The sequence below is a fragment of the Lycium ferocissimum genome, chromosome 11 (assembly GCF_029784015.1).
Source record: "Lycium ferocissimum isolate CSIRO_LF1 chromosome 11, AGI_CSIRO_Lferr_CH_V1, whole genome shotgun sequence".
Taxonomy (NCBI): Eukaryota; Viridiplantae; Streptophyta; class Magnoliopsida; order Solanales; family Solanaceae; genus Lycium; species Lycium ferocissimum.
This window is the reverse complement of record NC_081352.1, coordinates 32,398,649-32,423,578: the sequence shown is the minus strand read 5'-3', so window position 1 is coordinate 32,423,578 and position 24,930 is coordinate 32,398,649. Positions and strand designations below refer to the sequence as shown.

At 33.9% G+C, this 24,930-nt stretch overlaps 3 protein-coding genes across 3 annotated transcripts; 1 reads left to right on the top strand and 2 right to left on the bottom strand.

The window, feature by feature from the left end:
* Nucleotides 1-1,744: 1,744 nt before the first annotated feature.
* LOC132037929 (probable protein phosphatase 2C 6) lies at nt 1,745-6,962 on the bottom strand. Its single transcript, XM_059428589.1, has 5 exons — nt 6,341-6,962; nt 4,892-5,269; nt 3,091-3,208; nt 2,747-2,970; nt 1,745-2,607 (listed from the first exon to the last, which is right to left on the bottom strand). Exons 1-5 carry the CDS (start codon nt 6,608-6,610, stop codon nt 2,056-2,058), a joined length of 1,542 nt encoding a protein of 513 aa, XP_059284572.1. The 5' UTR covers nt 6,611-6,962; the 3' UTR covers nt 1,745-2,055.
* Nucleotides 6,963-12,522: 5,560 nt separating this feature from the next.
* Nucleotides 12,523-15,816, top strand: LOC132036261 (uncharacterized). The gene is made up of 3 exons (XM_059426556.1): nt 12,523-13,254; nt 14,572-14,817; nt 15,369-15,816. Exons 1-3 carry the CDS (start codon nt 12,607-12,609, stop codon nt 15,501-15,503), a joined length of 1,029 nt encoding a protein of 342 aa, XP_059282539.1. The 5' UTR covers nt 12,523-12,606; the 3' UTR covers nt 15,504-15,816.
* A 203-nt stretch (nt 15,817-16,019) lies between these two features.
* Nucleotides 16,020-22,769, bottom strand: LOC132036260 (uncharacterized). The gene is made up of 9 exons (XM_059426555.1): nt 21,634-22,769; nt 20,730-20,859; nt 19,641-20,140; nt 19,231-19,311; nt 19,013-19,111; nt 18,595-18,708; nt 18,426-18,509; nt 17,536-17,607; nt 16,020-16,750 (listed from the first exon to the last, which is right to left on the bottom strand). Exons 1-9 carry the CDS (start codon nt 21,952-21,954, stop codon nt 16,484-16,486), a joined length of 1,668 nt encoding a protein of 555 aa, XP_059282538.1. The 5' UTR covers nt 21,955-22,769; the 3' UTR covers nt 16,020-16,483.
* Nucleotides 22,770-24,930: the final 2,161 nt, after the last annotated feature.

The following is a 24,930-nucleotide window of genomic DNA, read 5'->3' as shown; positions in this document are numbered from 1 at the left end:
ATGAAAAATAGGCTATCAAAACATAAGAGCTTTAAAATTTAGTGTGATTCGTATAAAAATATTCTATTAATAGGCAAAAAAATAGGTCTCTTGCTATGAACAAAGAAAAACTATAATTATTGGATCAAGAAGTTAAATATGAAAAACGCGCACAATTAAACTTATTTAATTGTGGCGTGAGATTGTTGATATAAATCAAAATGGGAGAACCGTGAATAAATAGACCACCTACAATCCGCCAACAATTGTTCCTTCCTGATACTAAAAAAAGAATAAACACAAACAACAAAGTTTTTGGGAAAAGATGAAACATAAACATACCGTCTAATAATTGATGAAGGAGCCTCCCTTATGTACAAATGACTAACAAAAACTGCCAAGTCTCAGGCCGATAAGGAACTGTATCTCCATATCCAGTATATACCTGCACACAGAAATCATATGAATAATCTATAAACTAAATTAAATAGATTGGAAATATTAAATAAATTCACAATGACCTTTCAAATGTACAGTAAAATCTATAAGAAAATCTATCTACTGCTATTTTCAATGAAGATAAAGATATCCCCTTATCTGTTGATTTCTTCATTGCCTTCCCACTTCCCCACCTCCGTGTTAATTTCCACTTCCCCACCTTCATGTCCCCGTTTATTTCTCATTTCCCCCTTTTACAGTTGGTTTTGTCTAGAACGTGGCTATATAAATGTTTTAAAAATAAATATTAATTCGGATAGATTTTTTAAGATATTCCAATCAGTTAGTTTAATTTATACAAAACCAAAAAAAATAATAATAATAATAATTCAAAGTTTGAAGGAAATGCACAAACGTGGGCTTCAAGACCACTACTTAAAAACCAACTGTTCAGCTTTTTTTTTTCCCCATTTTATCAAGATCACTTTCTTTAAAAAATATAAATATTTATTTAATTATTTTTTAATTCAAAAACACTAACTAAATTAACTAATTAATAACTAATGTAACCACTTTTTGTCCTAAAACTATTCGTTTTTAATAATATATAGATATAGATATTAATTCGGATAGATTTTTTAAGATATTCCAATCGGTTAGTTTAATTTATACAAAACCAAAAAAAATAAAAAATAATAATAATTCAAAGTTTGAAGGAAATGCACAAACGTGGGCTTCAAGACCACTACTTAAAACCAACTGGCTTTTTTTTTCCCCCATTTTATCAAGACTTTCTTTAAAAAATATAAATATTTATTTAATTATTTTTTAATTCAAAAACACTAACTAAATTAACTAATTAATAACTAATGTAACCACTTTTTGTCCTAAAACTATCCCCGTTTTTAATAATATATAGATTATTGATATTTTAGGAATGTAAAAACTTGTATTTTTGTAATTAAGAAGTTAAAATTTTAAATAAGTTGTATTTATGTAATTTTTAAAAAGTAGTTGTAATCTTTTTAATTACCATTTCAAAAAGTTATATTTGTGTGACTTCCTATAATGGATGGTTTAAATGTAAGAGAACATTTGTTTGTTACTGTAATCCAGTGAAAAAAGAATTGCAGGTTGTCCCTTTTTGGGCCAACTATTTAGTAAATGACCCTCTTTTACTTGGCTTAGTGATTCTATTTTTCCTTGAATTGGAACATACCAAAATTCAAATTTATTACAAGTAAATCAAAGGAGACTACATGAACGTTAAAACACAAGTCTTCATTGTTCAGCGGAATCCGAAAAACAAAAGAACCATACAACTAGAGGCGCCAGAGAACCCATCTTGAACACAAAAGCAAAACATTATACAGCACAAAAATGTGTCATACTCAGATGTGATCATCAAATATAAATATCCTACCAAAAAAGCATTGCCAATTGGGATAGTCATCAAGCACATAAGCTGTTTTACATTCTGGGCAATTCTTTAGGCTATTAGGCTATTTAGCTGCAAGCTATAATGCTACTCCTATCAGGTTTTGATTTACAGAATCTTTGAGAAGAACAGCATCATATATGCAGGAGACACTAATACAAATCAATTACATTAGCCTCGAGGTATCATGCCTTGATGCCTTACAACCACTTTCTCCGACTGGCTGACCTTTTCTCACCAGACAAGAATCTAGGAATACTAAGAAGGCTATTAACCCTGGTAACTCCCTCAAGGGCTGACCATTCCTCATCTTGTGCAGTAGAAAGGCACTCGGCTAGGCTTCGCTGAGAATGTCCAAGACCCTTATCAGCAAGCTGTTGTTCAATCGACTCATCAACAGGAACTATCTCACTGGCATCTCTTGTAGCACCTGAAGGTTCAAGAACAGCGATATGAGAAGCTGAAACAGTATTGATATCTGCACTTTCGAGTTTGCCATTTGTAATAATTGTCTTCATTTCCACTTGAGGGGCCTTTGTCAAATCGTGCTGAGATGCTGTCACTACAGCATCAGGTGCAGGTACACGGTCCAGGAAAAGGCATACAACAGCACAGTCATCAGTCTTTGATGTGGGGTATTTCAGCCTCCAAGCTCTTGTCGCGCAGTCAACAAGAGCTCGGGCAGCTGTAGCGCGACTTGGGGCTGAGGCCACAATATCCACAGCTTCCTTATTAGAAAGGACATCCCAAATCTGCATAGCACAAGAAATTACATCGTGAGACGAAGCCAAGAGTTAACAAATGGAAACTGAAGGTGAAATTCAGTGTATTTCCACGAGATGAGATAAGATTTTCTTGTTATAAGGAAATAATGTGAGGTGAAAGAAGTACCCCATCAGTAGCTAGAACAACAAACTGGTCCCTATCTGTAATGCGGTGGTAATACACATCAGGGACAGAAATTAAACCAAAATCCTTCAGACAAAAATCACCAAATGCCCTGGCCATTGCCAAGCCAGGAGAGTCACTATTTGGCAACCATACGCGTGCAACCTCTGGCTCATCTTGCAATGCAAACACCCTGCCTTTGTATTTGTGTATTCGAGCAGCTTCTCCTACAAAAACAAAATAATTGAACAAAGAAATTTAAGCATTTTCTTCAAGGAAAAAGACAACTAAATTTCAGCTTCAGGTAGTATCAATTGAATCAAGGAGGGAGAGAGAGAGAGAGAGACTTGGAAGATTAGGCTTCAAATCTACTGTCAACTGTAGAGGCACTAAAGAGTTGTCTTTATCTCTAGTTGCCAATACTGCTCTTGAGTCACCAACATTACCAATTATTATATCCTGGCCCTGAGACATCACAAAGAGCAGTTAAAATGCTTTTAAGATGCTATGCAATTAGAAAAGAGCTAGAATAACCAAATATGTGGCAGAATCACGTTCCCTCCCACTCAAGCTTAATAGTTTTCTGCAACTAGCATGTTTCAACATCATGTACAAGCCAAGTGAGAAGTGTTAGAAAATTGTTTAAGTATTATCAAAGAAATGTTTTAAACAAGTGTGTTTTAAATAAAAAGACATACCCTTTCAATATTATAGAAACTAACTTCAAAAACCCTCATGTCTCCAACCACTTTTTTCTATATAACAAGAGAGTGTTCTCGTCTTTTGATTTACTTCCAACGTTACTTTTCCTATTTGCAGAAAGTCTCCATTCATTATCATTCTTCAAACTCTCTTTCTTGCCCTACACTTCTACACAAATGGATCGAATTAATAGTTCTTGCTTTCCTTAGAAGAATTTCTCCATTATTTGTTTATTGTAGAAATTCAAAGGTTGTTCATATCCATTAAAGCTATTTGCATTAATCTCATAGCAATCTCATGAAGGATAGGGAGCAAATATCGCTTTTAGGAAAGTGCTCTCAACATATTTCAAGCCTTAATATTCTGTATTCTTGATTCATATTTTACAACAAGTATTCATCAATCAAATTCCATATGACTGGTCAAAAGAGTTGACAGACTGAGAAATCATCACAAGTGCAAATTTCTCAATGTATCAGGAACTAAAACATTCAAGAGACATAAGAATAAGGAAAAAGCTAACTCGTGTAATTCCAACAGCATGTGACACGTGCAATTGAATTTCAAAGATCACAATCATATTTTTCAACAAGTTTAACTGAAGATGAAGAAATCACAGTATAGATGTATGGATTTTCAAAATATTGGCCTCAAAACTGACTTTTTTGAGAGGTAAGTCCGAGAACATGACTCCGGAAATAGTGAACGTGCTTCCGGAGATCATCCTTACCACTCTACCCCTAATTGTAATGTCTCTGCTCCTACTCACGGTCAAGATACCCCTCTGAGAACTTTGGATGAATTGTCCATTGTTCTTTTTATAAAAAGAAATAATTTGATATTGTTCTACATTATGGGAACAATAATTTCCATGTGAGGAAACAAAAAAGTGGAGGAAGTGACATTAATGGTTTGACAGGGCTTCTATAATAGTTTTAGTACCGAAAGAACGAAGAGGGAGAGAATGGAAGTATAAAAAGAAAAAACAGAATGGCCCAAGTTACCACAGTGAAGGATGATGGAGATGCTAAAGAACTTGGCACAGGGCAAAAAGAAGGTAAGAAGAAATTATGGGAAAAGAGGGTTAGGAGGGTTCTCCTTAGTCCGATAGTCCTTATCAAGGTACTTAATCAGGATGTGTTGGGTTTAGTGAAGAACCAACATATTTTCCCTTGAAACACCCCATATAGCAAACTTTGGCTTACTTCAGAATACTGAAGACCCTACTGCAAATAACTACTTATAATTTTCTTCTTTTGGCAGAACATAGTAAATTAAAGAAACGCTCTTAGATGTTGAGAAAAATGATAAAGTTTTTCTTTTGGATAAGTAAAAATCATACAAGGACCCTATCTTTTTCGAGTCTGCAACAAAGTCAGTAATTAAAAATGCTTCAATTCCGTAGGAAGTTATAGCCAACAGAAAAACCAACAATATAAGTATTACCTGCATCACCAAGGAAACAGCAGTTGACCCACTACAGAAACAATCAATAGTTGGGTGCAACTTGAGTTCTTTATCCATCGACCGGAAAGCTTTTAACATCGACCTTTTAAGGGGGAGATGTATTTCTGGGAACTTTTCGTTGCTCTCAGCTTCCATAGCTTCAATCAAATCATCATCCAAGACATCATCAAGATGTGAACCTCCATTAGTATTTCCATTCTCAGAAGTATTACTTTGATCACCACTTGATTTAACTTCCCACTCTGAGCGCAACAGAAGTGGTAGAGTATCTCGAACTTTCCTTGCCACCATATGTCCATAGGGACCGTGTCCATCAAATACTCCACAGAAGATTGTATCGCTCCGCGAACAAAAATTCTATTGTAGAAACATTCCAACCAAGTCATAAACTGACCCAATAGATAAGAAAAAATTTATTTCTTTGTTTGACAAGTAATGGAGTTAATGAAATGCAACATACAGAACTACACTTTCTTAATACTCAAAAAATTTGATGCAAAAATGAATAGTTAAGTGGGTGAAAGAAGTGTCACAAACAAGAGTCAAATCATCAGAAAGAAGTAGGGAATGGTCTTCCACAGTAGAGTTTTAAGGAGCAAAGTTGCATTTCATGTTAGATCAACAATACATAAGTTGTTTTGATAGGACATCTACCATAACTGATGGATGAGAGGATCATAGGTATGGCTCTATGCATAAATACGCATCAATATATATTCAGATAATTCATCATAATTAAACTTACACCAGCCATCAACCTACCGCAACCCTCCTCATTCACTACTAAAAAAACAAAGGAATTCGCAACAGACAAAATTTGTAGCTAAACAACAAAATCCATGGCTATGAACTTCATAGCTAAATCCATTTTTTCGGTAGCAGCCTGCAGACTGGTATTTGACAGATTATTAAAAGATTTAGTTTTTAGGGTGTGTTTGGAAAATTTGGGGGAAAAAATTTCTAAGAAAACAAGTTCCAAACGACTTCCCTAATGGAAGTAGGAAAACAAGTTTTATATGTGACATTCCAAGTTTATTGTCTCCTACCCACCCAACACCCCCAACCCTTTGCTATCCCAACCCCTGCCACCTCCGAACCTCCACTCCCCACCCTATCCCACCCCATGCCACCCCCATAGTGGTTTGCTAGATCACATATAAACGCTTTTGGGATGCTATTTTTTCGCTTACTTACCAAACACTAGAAAATAAGTAAGAAACCCACTTGTTTTCCAAGAAAACATTTTCCTTCATACCAAACACACCCTTAGAACTGTAAGCTTGCATCTGATAGATAAAGGTTCAATTTTTATATATCTGAGCTCACATATGCACAAAAAGATGAAAGATTTGGTTACTCATGACATAGAAAGACAACCAAAAAGCATAAAAACACAAATTAATTCAAGAAACAAAGAGAATTGAGGACCTCCCAAACGATCATGGCATCTTGATTAGTTCCTTTTTTCCCTTGCTGAGTATATAAGCAAGCAAGTGACGTGGCACCATTCCCAAAACGCCTTCCAGGAATATTATGCAGTCCTTGTTCTTCACCTCCTCCACCACTTAACTTGCTAAAAAATGTACTGAAATCACCACTGTAACTATTCTTTTTCAACTTGGAATTACTTTCATTTTTACCATCCCATAACCCATCATCACCACTCTTGCTTTTACTTGAAGAGTAACAAATTCCCATTCCCCCTTGTGATTTTCTCTCTTTGGGGACTTTTATCAAACACCTAGTCTACACGATCCACCTGAGATATTCACAATACAGTAAAACAAACTTCTCAAACAGTTATAAATTTGTTTGCTGCCACAATTCACTGAGATTCACCTCTTTCTCGCTCCGATTCACAAAATAAAATAAAATTACTAACAAATGAACTAACCACCGGTACTTAAAAAAGCAGATTAAAAGAAACTGAAAGACATAAATAGATGGATCCAAGAAATCAGAAACAAAAAATAATTGCAGAAAGTGAGAGAGAAATTGAGATATAAAGAAAAAATAGATTGTTAGTAATAATCAGGTGAGGATGAGTAGCTGTAGAATTTATGAGTTCTTACTATTTCTTATACTCTTTATTTTTATTTTGTATTAAAAAAATCAGCGCAATTAATTAATTAATTAATTAATGTTGGTCGTGTGCCGTGACTGGTTTTATTTGAATTGAATGCAAATGCAAGTTGACTAATTGTACCACGCCATTTCTGTTGTGGTCAATACTTTCAATTACCAAAAGTCACCCACTTACTTTGATAAATTACAAACCTTCCCACGTGCTTTGACAAATTGCATAGAACCTTCTTTTAACGTGATGTTTACTTCCTATACTTTTGAAAAACTTTTATTTTTAGCCCCTAGAAAACCTTATTAGCCATCAAAGAAACTAGTGAGTATCTCAAAAGGTCCTCCATTGATTAGGAAAAACTCGTTCTTTTTAGTTTATGAATAATTATTCTTCTAGTTGACTAGCAAATTAAGAGCAAAAAAGAAAAGATTAAACTTGCTTGTAACAAAAGTTGAATCGCAATACAAAACGGGTTGATTTTTCAATGCATGAAATATTCCCTCCGTTCCATAATAAGTGTCACCTTAGTCAAAAAAAATTGTCCCATAATAATTGTCACCTTAGGAAACCAAGGCATAAATTGACTAATTTTTTTTAACTCTAGCCTTAGATAAAAAATGACAAGTTAAAGTAACATCTAAATGATGATTGGAAAAGTCACATAGTAACTTGTTATTGTTGGATTCCCAATGACAAGAGGATTATTACTTGTGCATGCTCTAATCAAGAGAGAAAATAATTTATTTTTATTATATAGAGGTATTTTAATAAACTTCACATTACATTCTTGGTTTCTTAATATGCATGTTTTTTGCTAAGGTGATCTTATTAGGGACGAAGGGAGTAGATTTCAAGCTTGATCTCCAACGGACCTTTCGGTAAACTTCTAAGGCGAGTTCTCCTTTTTAATGTTGTTAGTCTATCAACTTAGTTAACGTAGATGTCTATTGCACAATTGATTAGAATGAGATTTTAATGCAATCTCAATCAACTAGTTAACGATAGCAAAGGGAAGCTGATAAATTAAGCCACGAATAATTAAGTGAAACTTAAGGGTGGTGGCCACGGGCATGGGAAACCAATATTGAAGTCAACAATATGTGTGGGGCATCCTCCAATTTATTACTCCATGAGAAGCATCTGACTCATATTTGGAGGTTCAAGTTCAACCATCACCTTGACCAAATTTTATTTTTAAAATGGCATGCTTTGTCGAGAGATTCGGTTTTATAATCCATTACGATATAATTTTAGTGATATAGTAAATCTTTTTATAACAGATCACTGCAAAGTAATACAGAAGATCTGAAAATAAAGTGCAGAAAAATTTTGTATGATCATTTTTTATTTTATTTTAAATAGACATAGTCGATCATTTTCTCCGCTTTTTTTTTTCTGTCCTCTTAGAAAATTTAAGGTCTCTATCTTTTTGGTTTATGTGTATCTTGGGAATTGATATTCTCAAATTGGAAACTTAAAAAAAATAAAAATTAAATGGCTGCTCACAAGGCCACAACTAGGGCTGCTCAGGCTTTGGTTAAAAATCTATCCAAACCGAAATTCGAACTAAATCGATTAAATAAACTAACACTCTTTTGGGTTTGGTTTGGTTTGGTTTTAAACTTTCAAAAACCGATAATATTTGGTTTGATTTTGATTTTATTAAAATAAAACCGAAGAAAAAACCGAACCCAACCGAACCGATAAATTATATACATAACTTTTATGATTATATATATAAATAATATATTAAGTTAGATCGAAATTACCATGAAATTCACAAAGTTTAATCACATCTTTTTTGTCCATAAGGATTAGCCAATATTTCTTGTGCCTTAGAAAGATAAAATTTCAAGAATCTTTAATTTTTGAGTATTCTAACGTAGATAGAATATATCATAAAACACCGCATAGTTAAATATATTTGACTAGTTTTGAGCTGGTATGTTTCAACAAAACGATGTTACATTTACCTAATAAATATTTTGTCACTTTATTTGTTTAATGTAAAGAAATATATAGTAGGAAAAAAGAAGGAAATAGTATATATTTATGTATTGTTAAAAACTGAATAAACCGAACCAAAATCGATAACAATCAAACCGATAAATATATATTATATTTGATTTGGTTTTAATATTTAGAAAACCGACTAAATTTAGTTTGATTTTGATTTTGATCAAAAACCGATTTAACTCGAACCGTGAACACACAATCACCCTTCTAACACGTGTGCCATTTCAATTCTTTAGAAGACTTGAAACTAACGAAGGATATAATTTGATACGGTACCTTCACGAATTATTTATGTTAAATACAACTTGCAGACTAGCAGGAAACAGGCTGGAACATTGTTACGCAAACAATGTCGCATTAGTTGGCCTAGAAAGTCTTTGATTTTTAAATATAACTTTGTTATTGATTTGCTTTTCCGTTAAGTATTTGGGTTCTTAGATTTTAATTTGGACCATAGACTACACGGTTGCTTTGCAAAAACCGTTTTTTTGTGTGTGCGCACTCTTTTATTAGCGAAATGGATGGGATTTATATCCATTTGGCTTATTAAACTTTTCAACTAGCTTTTTGAAGAATTTGTTATCTTTTTAACATAACAATAGAGCTAATAGATTTGACTTTTTAATTTGTAGCAGATGGAATAATGTATAAAGTAGGTGAACTATACGTAAAAGCGTAAAGCTAAAATTTTAAATCCTCTCCAACTAAGAGCCTTGACATTGACAAATAGAATCTTTTAAAAGTCCCATCTTGAACAAAGAGAGAATCCAATGCTCTACATTTCTCTTGTGCCCTTTAAATATGATACTCATAAGTATTTTTACCTATAAATATATGATTTAGTATTTTGGGATAATAGTGCTTTTGGTCCCTCAATTATTAATAAATTTTATTTTGATCCTTGTAATATATGACTCAACATATTTAAGCTTTAATTAATTAAATTGTGTGTTTTTTGTTCTTCTATGTAGGAAATATGTTATATTCGAATTTTGAACTATTTTTAGAAGTATATTAGCTTCAATATGGAGTAAAAACACAAGCTCAACATAACACGTATGCAATTAAATGACGGGCCAAAATTAATAATTTTGAGAATATGTGGATATTCATAAGCAAAGGGATTAAAGATATACATTTGAAATAATTGACGGTTAAATGTTCATAATCAAATATTATAAGGAAAATCATAATTTACCATTAACCAAAAAGCATTAGTATATTCTCTAGTAAGTAGTATCGAACTAACTAAAAATGTGTCAAAATAAATGTAGTACAACTTTGGACGGTGCTTAAAGCTAAAGTAGTGACTAACCCTAGGTTTCTTTTATGACAGAAATCCAATTGGTGGATGCATTTAATTGTCACTCAAAACAGCTAGTCTCTTCGTGCCCCTTTTCTTAGTATTGTCATCCTGTCAAATGTCATTTTTAAACCGACTACCAATCGGCCCACTAACAAAATTCGCAGGATTGCCCTTCCTCTGGGATGGTCTTTAGTTTTTGCCCCTCAAAATGTTGGTTTTTAATTTTTTCCCCCGCGTTATAATGCGGGGTGCCTTCGCGTAGAAATCACTTATGAGGGTTGGTTCAACCCCCGCTCAAAGCATAAATTAAAAAAATCACAAAGCATGGCTTGGGTCGCGTGTATGGGACTAAGATACACTTCTTAGCGAATAACTAAAGATTTGCCGACACGACATAACTATAAGTTCCGCCTTATAAGACAAAGTTTATGCCTTAAGGAAAAGTTCCGCCTTAAGAGCATACTTTTAGTTATGCCTTAACTAAAAGTCTATATCTTAAGGAAAAAGTTAGCGCTTAACTAAAAGTCATTCATATGTGCGCATAACTAAATTACGTCTTATGAAAGTTCTAGCGCCTTATGGGCAGACTTTTATTAAGAAAAGCCATAAGACATAAGTATGTCGGGTCCGGCATAACTTTAGTTATTCCTTAACAAGTGTATACCGGGTTCGGCATACACGCTACCCAAGTCTTGCCTTGCGATTGTTTTTTTTTTTTTTTTAATTTATATTTGAGCGGGGGTTCGAACCCAGAACCTCATATATAAGGTCATTTTTCAAATGAAGGGCAAAACTTAAAGACCACAAATATGAGGGGCAATATTTAAAGACCACCCCAAAAGAAGGGCAATCTGCGCAATTTTTTGATTCATAAATTAGATTGATAGCCAATCCAGGTACAGATAGCTACATACACTGGTTGAGGCAGTGACTACACCTAATTTAGCTGCGAAGTTTATCCATTTCAGTTAGAGTATTTAATGTGGAAAGGATAGATGATGAAAGCATTAAAGGCCCATGTTAAAAGTCTCTTATCTCATCTAGACGGATCAAGCTCAAATTCAGTCACCACTAAAAGTCGTGGGATGATAAGTACTGTCAGAGTTTGAGTTCTTCAATAAAATTGTTTTGAACACTTCACTTCCCTCAGAGTGAGACTTTTCGATATGAATTTAAATTAACTGAGTTTGAAAATGAATACTAAACGCATAATGAGAAATAGGAAAAAGTTCAAATGTGGTCAATATAGTTCTATGTTGTTCTTGAGAACGAAACAAAATTATCACCTTTTTAATTGTAATGAAATAGTCAACTACTTTTCAAGTGAAGGTCAAATATTCTCATGACATAAACTTAAATGAAGCGGCATTGTCATTTATAGATTTTGTCTAGTATTTATTTAATTGATACCAAATAAGCTCAAATAAAGCGACATTATCGGTAAAGATTTATATAACCACTTTAGCTTAATTGAGATTGAGACGTAAATATTATTATTGTTTAAAAAAATGCATAATTATTCTTTAAAAAATGCATAATTATTGACACACGTGATATAATAAGTTTAGTATTGTGAGTTCAGCGATAAACTGTTTTCCGTACCGTTGTTCTTCTTACTGATAAATTATTTTATGCACCGTTGCTCTTTTTAGTGATAATTTTAAACAAAATTTTAAAAAAACAAATTAAACAAGTGCAACTCAGAGGAAGGAGGGGTTTCTTCAAAATTGCAATGATGTGAATTAACACTATGAGATTATAATTAATGAATTGGTGAAACTTTTAAAAGACATTAACAGCTTTGTTTGGATGGTTATTACTTATTGTATTGATTGTGTTGTTGGTTTAATTTAATATTTTTTATTGTTACTTATTAAATTTATTGTATGGTATTATTAAATTCATCATTATATAACAACGAAAAAGTCTCATTTTATGTAACGACTGATTTGGTGTGATTACAACGTTACATTACATTCTTTTTCTCATTTTATTTTACTTATTATATGATAATCTTATTTTATCATTTACCCTACTTTATTTTTTATAGTAGCTCTAACCTGTATCTTATTTTTATGGTAGGTTATCCTTCAAATTGTTGATAAGTGACACGACGTAACGACGGGAACCAATACAATCCATCCAAACATTATATTCATTAAAATAATACAATACGATAAAATATAATATTATACAACACATTTTGAATAATATGTAACAACCATCCAAACAGTGTCACTTTTTCAAGAGAGAGGTTCCGCAAGAAGGTTGAGTTTTGCGAGAGAGTTTGAAGAAATGAGGTTGAGCTTTATTCGATCCATTTCATGTTGTGCTGTTTCATCATCTCCAACAACCTCAGTGAAACCTCAAACACCCCTATTTCTAAAGCCATCCAATTACAAAACAACCTTAAAAGACCTCAAAAAATGGCGCCTTTGGGCTAAAACCTTAGCTTCTTCAGTGGGTTCCACTTTCTTGAAACTAGACAATGGACCCCACTCTGACTTATTACTCAGAGAACTAAATTGGCTCATTGAAGACTCAATTGAAACACCCAAATCACTATTACAAGAATCCCATACAGTTTCACTAAGGGTGTGTTTGGATGAACTTTATGATTTATGGAAACAAAGGGTAGAAAAAAGAAGGCCTTTTCAGTATGTGGTTGGTTGTGAGCATTGGAGGGATTTGGTTTTGAGTGTTCAAGAAGGGGTTTTGATTCCAAGACCTGAAACTGAGCTAATTGTGGATTTGGTTAATGATGTTGTTAAGGATAATGAGGGGTTAAGGGAAGGTTTGTGGGGTGATTTGGGGACTGGAAGTGGTGCACTTGCTATTGGGATTGCAAGGATTTTGGGCTGTGAAGGTAGAGTTATTGCTACTGATTTGAGTCATGTTGCTACTGCCGTTGCATCTTATAATGTGCAGAGGTATGATTTGGAGGTTAGTATTTTGTGCAATTTTGCTTGTTGCTCTTAGGGGTCGTTTGGTTGCTAGTTAGAGTTATGCAGGTATTAATAATGCAGGGTTATTCTATCTTATACCCTGTATAAAATAATACTTAGATTCTCTCATAACTTATAAATGCATTAGTTATGCCGGATTTTACTGTGCTTGGTGTACTGAATTTTGTACAAAACAACTAAGATGCTACCAAGCATGGTACTAGTTATGTTGGTTTTAATACATGAATAATTCACTTCCTAACCAGCAATCAAACGACCCCTTAGTGTATGGTTCCTTTTTGAGATTTTACTTCATCTATTACTGCATTTTCATAATTGAATTGCTCAAGCTGGTTGATCTTTAAGCTAACTGATATAGTTGTAGAATTTGTTAGTTTAGCAGAAGTTTTACTCTTAAGTAGAGGTTTGGACATGAATTTGTTCATATTTGAAGAGAAGTAGCATTTGAAGTGATTGAAAAGGGGTATTAGGAAATTGAAGTAATATTTCAATGTTGAAGTGAAGGAGAAGGAATTACAATGATAATATCGTAGTTTCAATCAGGACATCTTTGGAAGAACTATAGATGTTATGGAAACAAAGGGTAGAAAAAAGAAGGCCGTTTCAGTATGTGGTTGGTTGTGAGCATTGGAGGGATTTGATTTTGAGTGTTGAAGAAGGGGTTTTGATACCAAGGCGTGAGACTGAGCTAATTGTGGACTTAGTGGATGATGTTATTAAGGATAATGAGGGGTTAAGGGAAGGTTTGTGGGCTGATTTTGGGACTGGAAGTGGTGCACTTGCTATTGGGATTGCAAGGATTTTTGGGTAGTGACGGTAGAGTTATTGCTACCGATTTGAGTCCTGTTGCTGCTGCAGTTGCATCTTATAATGTTCAGAGGTATGATTTGGAGGTTAGTATTTTGTACATAACAACTAAAATGCTACCAAAGATGGCACTAGCTATGTTGGTTTTAATACATGAATGATGCACTTCCTAACCATCAACCAAACGACCCGTTTGGTGGATGATTCCTCTTTGAGACTTTCTTCCTATATTACTGTATTTTCTTAGTTGAATCTCTCATGCTGATTGATCTTTAAAGCTAACTGATATAGTTATAAAATTGGTAAGTTTAGGGAAAGCTGTTGTGATCCTTAAATCTTTGTGGCTGGAGAAAAATGGGATTGGGCTTTCTCTATCAGAAATCAGATTCCCATACATACTTATAGAATTAGTGAAATCTATCACTGATTAGATTTTTTAGGGATATGCACATTTTGAATTGAGCATTGTCTTGTATGTGTATGCCAGGATAAAGTGTTGGTAAAGCAAGGATCTTGGTTTGAGCCTTTGAGAGATAATGAAGGAGAATTTGTGGGGCTGGTCAGTAATCCACCATATATTCCAAGCAAAGATATTGGTGGACTGCAAGCTGAAGTTGGTAGACATGAACCTAGACTGGCGTTAGACGGTGGAGCAAGTGGTATGAATGACCTCATCCATCTCTGTGATGGAGCTGTTTCGATGTTGAAACCTGGCGGTTTCTTTGCATTTGAGGTAACTATCCATGTTCTTGATCAAGCTTCTGGACTGATTATTTCTCTTTCCCGTTTAACTTGTCATACCATAATGGCAAGCTATGGCACCTCATTGACTCACAATGACTAATCTTACAAGATGAATATGAACTTCTCAATCATAATGCCTTTCTAGGATTCTCCACTAGTTATGCAAGGGTTTAAGTCACTTAAATATTGCAGGAACGTATAATCTGGACTAAAAGATAGTACAGGTTTGTAAGAGTATCTCCAAATATTAATAGAGATACAGAATGCTATGTTCTTTCTCCAAAAAGGAATGCTCATTGCTTATCGACTGTAAAAGAAACATTTAAAAAAAGGAGGTATATTAAACAGAATATGATATAAAAAGTGAAAGTTTCTGATTGAGAACTTTTTACTCTGAAGCAGATGGCCTCTTGTTAGTTGTTACAAGGTGATATATGAGTAACCATGATATTGAGCATGTTTTTTTGGTACTTACATTGCAAAAATATCCCCCTGTTTATGTATTTGCTTATAAACATGTCCTTCATCATGTTGCTGCAGACAAATGGTGATGAACAGAGCAAATTCCTAGTCCACTACATTGAGAATAAGAAGCAAGGTAGCTTCTCTAAAGTGAAGATGGTACCAGATTTTGCTGGCATCAAGAGATTTATAACAGGATTTAGAGGAAGATAATCTGTAACAGTAGCCAAAGAAATTATACGAGAGAAGGGATGTGGAAGAGCCAGGGGTTTGGGGGATTACAGATTCTGTTGTCTTGGGGCTTGAACAATTCATATTTGCTCTTTGGATTTTACAGAATGATATATTCTCTCTGATCTTGTGCAAAGAATCTTTTAACTACTCTTTTAGGTACTCAGCACACTTCAGTACTAGAATATAGTTTGAACAATGTCACAAAGGCTGGTGCAAAGCTTTAATACTGAAACAGAAAATTTTATTAAACTCCCTCTGCAATTTATTGAAATTAGGATCAGATTTAACATGATCTAATGTTTCATTTTGGTTAGAACATGATCATGATCTAACTTAAATCTTAATTATCATCCCCCACCCCACCCCTCAAAGAAAAAAACAAGAACGGTTAATGCGTATTTGCTCAAACAAGGATCTAGAAGTTGGATTACATTTGCACCTGGCAGATCCAAATCAATCAACTTACCATAAATGTATCAGAGGGAAAACAAAATGTAGATCTCGCGGTTAAATAAGTGGATAATGCAGTGGGATCAATAGTATGAAATGTCCAATTGCACAAAGAGTACAACTACTCTGAAATTTATTGTACCTCAAATAGTACAAGTCCAGGCAGGATCATTAGATGTACAAAGATTTACTCAGTTTTGTTCCTCCTAAACCCAAAGGATCTAGCTCAAAACTGAGTGTTGCAATAGATAAATGCTGCCAGATAATTAAGATGGTATATACAGATGGATCTGCTAACCAGCACATTTATACTTGTTTAGCCAAGCCAATAGATGGCTTCTTCCTTGATGAGAAGCTCGGTCATCTTCGTGTTGATGCATATGAAAATTTAACATATGGCATCATGTCTTTTTATCCTCATTTTTCGTTTTGTCCTGATTTTAGCAGTGGGTGTTGAATCATCACAAAAATGGCATCCGACCATTGTAGCCAATTTTGATGCATGTAAGTCATGAAGACCTTCTCCATTGCTTCTTTCCTTTCATCTGATTCAACTTGAAAGGACTCCAAGTCTTTCTTCGCTTTGGCGTCTCACAAAAAAGTCCAGATGCTAATGCTTGCTGGAGCCACAGCTCGAATTCTTCATCTTCATCTGTCATCTCAGCATCGAAATCCCACGGATACCTACTTGAATTGGATCTCTGGGTTGATTTCTCTAATCCAACCATGTTTACATGGAAACTTGGCCTATGGGTATTGGGTCTACATGCCATACCCTGCACAGAGGAGATTGTTAAACACAAATACTAGTAGTAAAGTCATCTTCCTGTCTTTTTTGTAATACTCCCTCCGTTTCAATTTGTTCGTTTTAGTTTGACTTGGCACACAGTTTAAGAAAGTAAAAGGCTTCTAAATCTAGTGCTTTTAGACTAAAGATATATGCAATGTATCAAAATGCCCTTTAATCTTATGGTCTTAAACATGCCAGGTGGGATGTTGAAATTAAAGAGTTGTCAAACTAGGAAAGAGACATTCTCTTTTTTTTTTTTTTTTTTTTTTTTTTTTTAAAGATGAAGAGAAGTTCTTTGTTAAAATTAAAAAGGAAAGGAAGACAAACAAATTGAAAAGGAGGGAGTAACAGCTTTCATCCTGGGATTACTCAACTACTTCCACAGGGGCAGTGACTAAAAGTTCTTGCGAAATAAGGTGCACAGAAACCACAACATGGAAGTCAAACATAAATGCCCATTGCATAATCGATATATTTTTTGTCAATAGGTTGAACAATCAATCTCTTATCCACCAGCTTCTGTCACTTAACTCATCAAAGCATCCACCAATCAGCATTTAGTCATTGGTCATCACATGTTTACAATAGGTTGATTTATCAAACAAAAAAGTGATTTATCAACGTACATAGAAAACGATGACAAAGATGTGTAGAGTGAAGAAGTCATGTCCGCAGTGATGTAAAAAGAAAAAAGAACCAATTGAAGCATATTAAAGATGAGCGTACACTTTATCATGGTTTGATACATGGGTAATGACAGAGAACACTAACCTGACATATGGCCCATTCTGACACATCAAATATCTTGCCCTCAGCACATACGAAAGCACGAGGTATCTCCGCCTGCATGACAAGTAAATTAAGAAGCTTTAAGAAGAACGAGCATCTTATGGATAAACATAGAGAGAAGGAACATGTGCAAAGATAATAGCATGACTGGAAAACGTTGCGATGATCAACAAAATTACAGATGAAAGGAAGAGCAACCACTATTTACATGCTGCTAGACGCCTTTAATTCTTTGGAGTTGGTCTTTCACTACTACTGGCACACTAAATTGGCCAGTGTGATAATAATTTGATTGTATCGACTAAGCACAAAAACACATCAATTAACAATTAAAAAGGCCAAGTGGAAAACCACCCTATATACCATAGCTTGATCACATAAAATATGTGAAGATATGACCAAACCAGAGGAAAATTCTAGAGAGAAAGATGGACTTGCTTCTTTGCACCATTAACAATTTGCAACTTTGTAATAAAGTCAAGGTGACAATTAAGTACATGAGTTCCCAAGAATTTTGAATGGTCTAATCATTTTTTTGATAAATTGCTCCTTACAATATCTATTGAAAATCGAACTAGACAGTATTGAACTATTGATCAAGTATAACGTGCCCCCTTTTCCATGACCAATCCGTCATGGCCCAATGATGCAGGGCTCTAACCTGTGACCTAGATTTTCATCTTGATTTAAAAATTATAATTAAAAAAAAAAAAAAAAAAAAAAAGAAAGAAACTGTAATTCCAAGGTTTCCAGGAAATGATAATTTCTTCTTAAATGACACTTTTATCTATTGAACTAGAAAATGAACCAAATAGAGTATTACTTTGCATGATACTTTCAAGAGAATATAAATTACTGTGAAATTTAGATACCTTTTGTGGTCGATTGAAAACCAATGATCCTTTGTACTCTACCCATCCATCCCCATCTTTGGCTTGGTGATATTGACAACAATCCTACATACCAATAGCATTCATTAAAATTTGAACAGGTGAAAGAGAGGAACCGCAACCATAACAGACAATTTAATGATTGCCCAACCTGACACCATCTTGCCTTGACCTTTGTCCTATTGGTGCAGATCCAAATGTGCGAGTTGCCACATTTTGTACAGTGGATACGCCTCGACTCTTCTGAACAGTAATTGGAAGATTCCTGCAACATACCAGATAAGTCATTTGTAAATATTAAGTCTTCTTCTTGAAGGATCAGAAGAGAAACTTTGCCAGCTTATTTATGACCTCAAAGGAATGTGACATGGAACTGGCGGCTTGCAAGAAAGGCCTCCTTTACTTTTTAAAAAAAAATATTCAACAACTACTTGCACGAGTTCCCTTAGTAACGATTATAAAGCTGAACAGGCTCTTTTTTAAACATCCAAGTATCATCTATCAGTCTTAGACTCGTACCATAAAACTTCTTATTCCAATAAAATTTCTTTCTTCTGAAAGTAGATTACCGGGTTAGAAGTGCTAGGTGATCTTTGCAATACACTCTTAGATTCTTCCTTTCTGAGTTGCTCATCATAGTCTCGCTTCTTGACAGCATCAGAAAGAACCTGAAAACAAATGAAAGTATCAGAAAACCATAGCGGTCTGTTTGCATCTCAACAAATAGGAAGCAACAATAGTATGATAATAACAATTACAGATAAATTAACTTTAACATAATAATCACCTCATATGAACATTGAAGTTTCTTAAATGATTCACTGGCAAGTGAACTTCCCATGTTTTTGTCTGGGTGCACAAGCATTGCCTGCACATTACATGTATATGAAATTAACATCAATCTGAACTTCATCTTGACAGAAGGTAAATAATATCATTGGATCAAACATGAAATTTTGTAATTTTGCGTCAAAGAAATGTCATGGGCATATTAATGCCGAACTCAAATCCATCAAACTAATCAAAAAGTTTAAAATCTTTCAGTTTATATCTTCGTATACACTATTTCCAGAACCCCAAGCTAGTTGTATAAATCTGACATGTAAAGAGATCAAAAAGAACGTAGAGGCAGCTAAGATTTAGATGTGAAGGAACAAACAGAAAGATAATACATAGGCATGAAGACAAGTAGCACACCTTTTTCCGATATTCTTTTTTCAAAAGTACAACGTCAATTTTCTTGTGTCGAGCAACCCCTAGTGCTTCATAATGATCTGCACTATCTAGTATTCGCTTCATCTCAATAATTGAATTTGCATCTTCTCTAACTACTGACCTAGCTGGGGGTTCTTTCTGTTGGATTACAACTGATGAAGTAGAAGCAGCGTTGCTGAATGTTTTGCAAGCGTGAACCTTTTCAACCTTTTCAGGTTCATCCACCGGAACTGATGACTCATAATCGGTGGAGAAGTCATCCTCAGTAAACGGTTCAGACTCTTTATAATCTTCAACATGTGTGGTTTCACTCAAATTGTCACACCACTGGAGTAAGTAGTTCACTAAGTCATTTGAGAGGAACGCAAGATTTATTGAGAGACAAACTCCGAGCCATCCAACTCGAACTTTAACACAATACATAGCATATATGGTAGCCATTAATACCACAAGTCTTGCATGGTTTAAGGAAAATAGATAACCTACAAAGCCACAAAGACAAGGATCAAAGGTTGCATAACTACTGAATATACATACATAAAAATATTGAACTGGAAAAGTAAACTTAAGAAATTTAGCAGATAGAAGTAATACCATAAAGGTGTTAAAATTTAAAAAGAAGTTCAAAAACAAGTAGGATCAACTCCATAATTTCATCTCTCTGTCCTAATTTAAACTTTTAAAGTTACATGTGTTTCCAGAACAGGGAAATTTCAAACTAACAACATCAATTCAGTTCAAAATTATGCACGAGTTTCATGCAATGTCTAGCCTAACCCAAGCTTAAAAATAAACAAATGTCTTGCCAAGTTTTCGTCCTCATGGGGAATGTTGTAGAACAATAATATAATGCTATATTTACTTTTGGTTGCATATAAGACTTAATATGATCTCAGGTAATGAAGAGATCCAAGTTAGCAATAGTGTCACCCTTATAATGGTGTCAAGCTATCCAGTCACTCGTCCACTTTTTACTAAATAGGAAAGGTTTCATCTATGAATGAAAAGAATACATGCACAAGAAGTTAGGCAATTTGGTTGAACTAGTCATATGAGATGGAACAAACCTACCTCCAACTATAAACAACACACCAGTAATCCAAAAGTTGGCATACATCCACAAAACTAAAATACCAAAGAGCCCAACAATGAAAAGCCCAGGAGTGCAACCCAAATACTGAACGGCAGCCCCTGCAGCACCCTGAAAGGCAAATCAACATAAAATATCATCAGCACCTCACTATTGAAAATTTGAAAAGAAAGTGATTCTGCAAAAGAGCACTGGACAGTCTAGTCTCAAGAGACCATCTGAAAAGGGAAATGAAACAATTAGAATAGCATACTGTATTTCTTCACTAAAGGGGAAAGCCTGAGGCCTAGTGTCACAAGACTAACAAGAAGCTAGAAGAGACTTTTTACAGTAACCATCTCTGTCGTTCCGTTCTCATTCAATAACTAGAGATGAACTTGAAGTTCAAGCACTCTAATTGAGCTACAAATTATAGATCCCTATGAATTCAGAAAACTTTGAATTTCAACATGTACTTCAGATATCCGCATGGACATTCATATGGCCTAAACACAGGGAAAAGAGTGGTAGTACTTTGTTTTATGTCTAATAAACCTTCAATGAGTTGGATATCTAAGTAGGTAAAACCCCAACATAATAATCTTGAACATCGCCAAGCAACATATAATTGCTATGTGACAATACGACAAAATGAACTTATTTGTTTTTAATGAAAACTACGAAAGATCATTACAAGAACCAAAAACTGTAGTACTTGCTCACAGCATCTCCTGCTAAAGATACTTGTGATTATATGCCCAATTTGGTATGTCATTACATGGTTTACCAGTACAATGCATGTGCAATAATCCAGGATCAAGCACCAATTAATGAAGAGGAAGCAGATCTTGCTAACTCACACAAATCAGATAGGAAATTAAAACAGAAATGGGAATAGAACCATACCATACTAAGGAGCACATAAACCAGACATGACATTGATGTTAAACTTAGAAAACAGCTCCACATAATAAGGAGCAACGCGGCGGATCCAAGCCCAACGAACGATCGACATCCCCTTACTAAACAATCCTTCCAGTATCTGAACAAGATAAATAGAAACTTTCCCAGTTTTGCACATCCACAGCAAACAATTGGCCAAATCCTCTCATTAAAAATCCCAATTTTGTCCCTAAAACAGCCAGCAGCTGTCCTTACAACAAAGTAACAATCTTTCTTTGATTGCAACCACATCCAAGCTTGAGAAAATAACCCAATGTCCTCCATTACTAAACTAATATACACAACTAACTAAAAAACTACAATACCCAAAACCCCAAATTATTGGTACCCATCATTCTGATATGAGAACAACTCATATGACCAAACTTGTGAAATCATCATAGCATGAATAACAGTCATATTATCTGCTAATCTCAATTAAAGAACCCTCATTTAAGCTATATAAAACAACCCCAGATCATAAATTTATCAAATCCAAACACCCATGTAGCAAAAACAAGTAAAGACAAGATCCAAAAGATTCCATCTTCACACAGTAAAAGGGTAGTATTAGATGGACAGTGGCAGTGGTAGATGAGATGAAAAAACCAAAAAGACAAAAACAAACAAAAAAACACTAATTTGCTTCACATGTACGTTTCCAAAAAAGCAACCCCCATTAAATATAGGCACAAGTTTCACACTTTTTTGACTTGAACAATCATAAAGTTTCCATCTTTAACTAGTTTACAATGTCTTAAGTCTCTCTGAAGCCAAGAAAATAACCACCCAAGTTTATATCAGTTAAGACACAACCACCAAAATGTATTGTAAGTGAATCTTGATTGTTCTTCTTCAACTTTTGACTAACAAAGTGTGATTTTTTTTCTTATTTTTTGTGAAGAAACCCTAGGCTTTTTCAGGGAATCCTTGTGAAAAAGGTGCTAAAACAAACATAAGGTTAAAAAGTTTGAAAAAGAAAAGAAACCCAAAGAGAGAGAGAGAGAGAGACAGTGTGTGTATGTGTGAGAGAGAAAGAGAGACAAGAGTGATGATGATAGAGAGAATGTGTTGAATTTTTTTTTTAGATTGTGTGTGAGAGAGATAGTGTAAAGTTTAGTTTAAGCTTAACAAATATAACATAAGATAACAATCATTTTCATGAAAATGGGACCCTATTTCCACTGTTTATCTTTTCTTTTTCTATTTTTCATTTTATTTTATTTGCTTTTTCCCTTTATCCAGTCACAATTTCTGGTTTTTAAGGTGTTTAGTCAAAATGGACTCTTAACTGTTTGTTTCCCATTCGACATCTGGTATGGTCATTGGTGTTTCTATTAATTCAGATTTGTACTGTGTAAGATTCATTTAAGAGAAAAATATTTTTTATTTTGATTGTTTAAATTCGAGGCTTGAATCTGAGATTGACAAGTAATTGTATTTTAAGAGTGTGTGAGAGAGAGAAATGAAGTTTATTAAGGATATACTGGCATTTACTTGTAAATTTAGGCTACCAAGTAACAGTCGATATAAATAATCATGAAGATTGGACCCCATTTCCACTCTTTTGTAGTCTTCTTCTTTTTTATTTTATTTTGCTTTACTTACTTTATCCAGTCACAATGTGACACAAGAAGGTAATGACTTAGGGGCTGTTTGGCTTAAGGGATTAAGAGGTTGTTTGGTATTGGTTAGAGTTATGTTAGTAATATAAGAATCAGTTTTGAGGGATTTTATGTATTATTTTATGCAGAAATTAGTTATACAGGATTTAGTATTCATATATTAATTATTCCACCTTCCATCCTGTATAAAATAATTCATATCTAAATTCCCTCGTAACTTATAAATGTAATAGTTTTGCGGGTTTCTAAATTGCAAATCAACCATCGTATTAATTTATTCATGAATAACTTACTTCGATCAACTACCAAATGTGGTATTATATATGCAGGATTTAATACCTATATATCTCACCTCCAAACCAGCTACCAAATGATCCCTGCGTGAATTATTTCGATATAAAATTTAGGACTAAATTTATTTTGTGTTTAATTGAAGATTTATTAATTATTTAAACTCGTGAATAAAATTTATACCACAATGAAGGGACTATCTATCTCATAAAGAAAACTAACATTATAATCCTAGTTATAATCCCAGGATAATCTTATTTTAAACCAAACAACTCCAAATTATACTATATGAAGGTTGAATATTTATTTCTACTCCATGCTTATGGACAAAAGTTAGAAAACCAATCATAAATTCTTAATGTTTTCTTTAATCTGCTTCAGTTCTATTGTGGTGTAATGTAATAAGATTAGGTAAAGTTTTGGTAACATTCAGAACAAACAAAGAGACATTAGGGTCAATAAATTATACAGTGATGGATAAGAAATTACTAGATTCCTTCACTAGGACAATTATTATGCAAGCAAACAAAGCTCAGCTGGTTATTATTATCTGTCTTCTTCATTAGTGTGTACTACATATGCAGCTGGCATTACTTCTTCGTGTTTGTCCCCATTTTCTTTATAGTTGCTATGTCATGATTTCTTCAGTGACATTTCGAAATGTCAAACTAAGCTAGATGCTTCAAGTCTTTAATTATGATTAATCTATTCGTAGTCAAAGATCTAATTGTATATATAGAGCCTTTTGATTTTGTTGAGAAACATTTTTAGGTGTTGAATCTAATTTTTTTATATAAATAAGCAGTTATAAACAAACAGTTAAGTGTGTGGATAGAGATATTGAAATTGATAATAAGCAGTTAGTGTATTTGATAGAATGAGGTTGATAAATACTTTTTCCGTTAAAATGACTGAAATATCCTTAAAGTTAATTAAAAAAAAATTAAGTATTTACATGAGAAATGACAAGAATATAATAGAGAGATGACTAAAAACCACGTTTTAGAAAGAGTACAACGACAACATACCCAGTGTAATCCCACAATATGGGGTCTGAGGAGGGTAAAGTGTACGCAAATCTTACATCTACCTTGAGAAGGAAGAGAGGTTGTTTCTGAAAGATCCGATGCGTTTTAAAAAGAGTAATTTGGAGATTATAAAAGATGATAGAAATAAAATTATTAAAAAGTTTGGTCAACAAAAAAATGCTTATAAGCTGTAAAATCACAAGTCGGGGTAACCAACTTATGACTTTTGGGCAATTTTGGCTTATATTTGAAGCACTTTTATTAATTACCACATGTGTAGATATCAAAAAGTGTTTATAAGCTAGTTTGATCAGCTT

Bases quoted from the DNA above. Each gene is read 5' to 3' on its own strand.
- LOC132037929 (XM_059428589.1), bottom strand. From the start codon at position 6,610: ATGGGAATTTGTTACTCTTCAAGTAAAAGCAAGAGTGGTGATGATGGG. The intron at 2,971-3,090 runs GTCTCTCTCTCT...TTGTTTTTGTAG, and splicing joins TTTGAAGCCTAATCTTCCAA to GAGAAGCTGCTCGAATACAC. The intron at 2,608-2,746 runs GTACTTCTTTCA...TGTGCTATGCAG, and splicing joins TTGTTCTAGCTACTGATGGG to ATTTGGGATGTCCTTTCTAA.
- LOC132036261 (XM_059426556.1), top strand. From the start codon at position 12,607: ATGAGGTTGAGCTTTATTCGATCCATTTCATGTTGTGCTGTTTCATCA. The intron at 13,255-14,571 runs GTTAGTATTTTG...TGTGTATGCCAG, and splicing joins TGCAGAGGTATGATTTGGAG to GATAAAGTGTTGGTAAAGCA. The intron at 14,818-15,368 runs GTAACTATCCAT...ATGTTGCTGCAG, and splicing joins GCGGTTTCTTTGCATTTGAG to ACAAATGGTGATGAACAGAG.
- LOC132036260 (XM_059426555.1), bottom strand. From the start codon at position 21,954: ATGGAGGACATTGGGTTATTTTCTCAAGCTTGGATGTGGTTGCAATCA. The intron at 19,112-19,230 runs GTGATTATTATG...ATTTGTTTTCAG, and splicing joins AACTTCAATGTTCATATGAG to GTTCTTTCTGATGCTGTCAA. The intron at 17,608-18,425 runs GTATCTAAATTT...CTTGTCATGCAG, and splicing joins TTTTCAATCGACCACAAAAG to GCGGAGATACCTCGTGCTTT.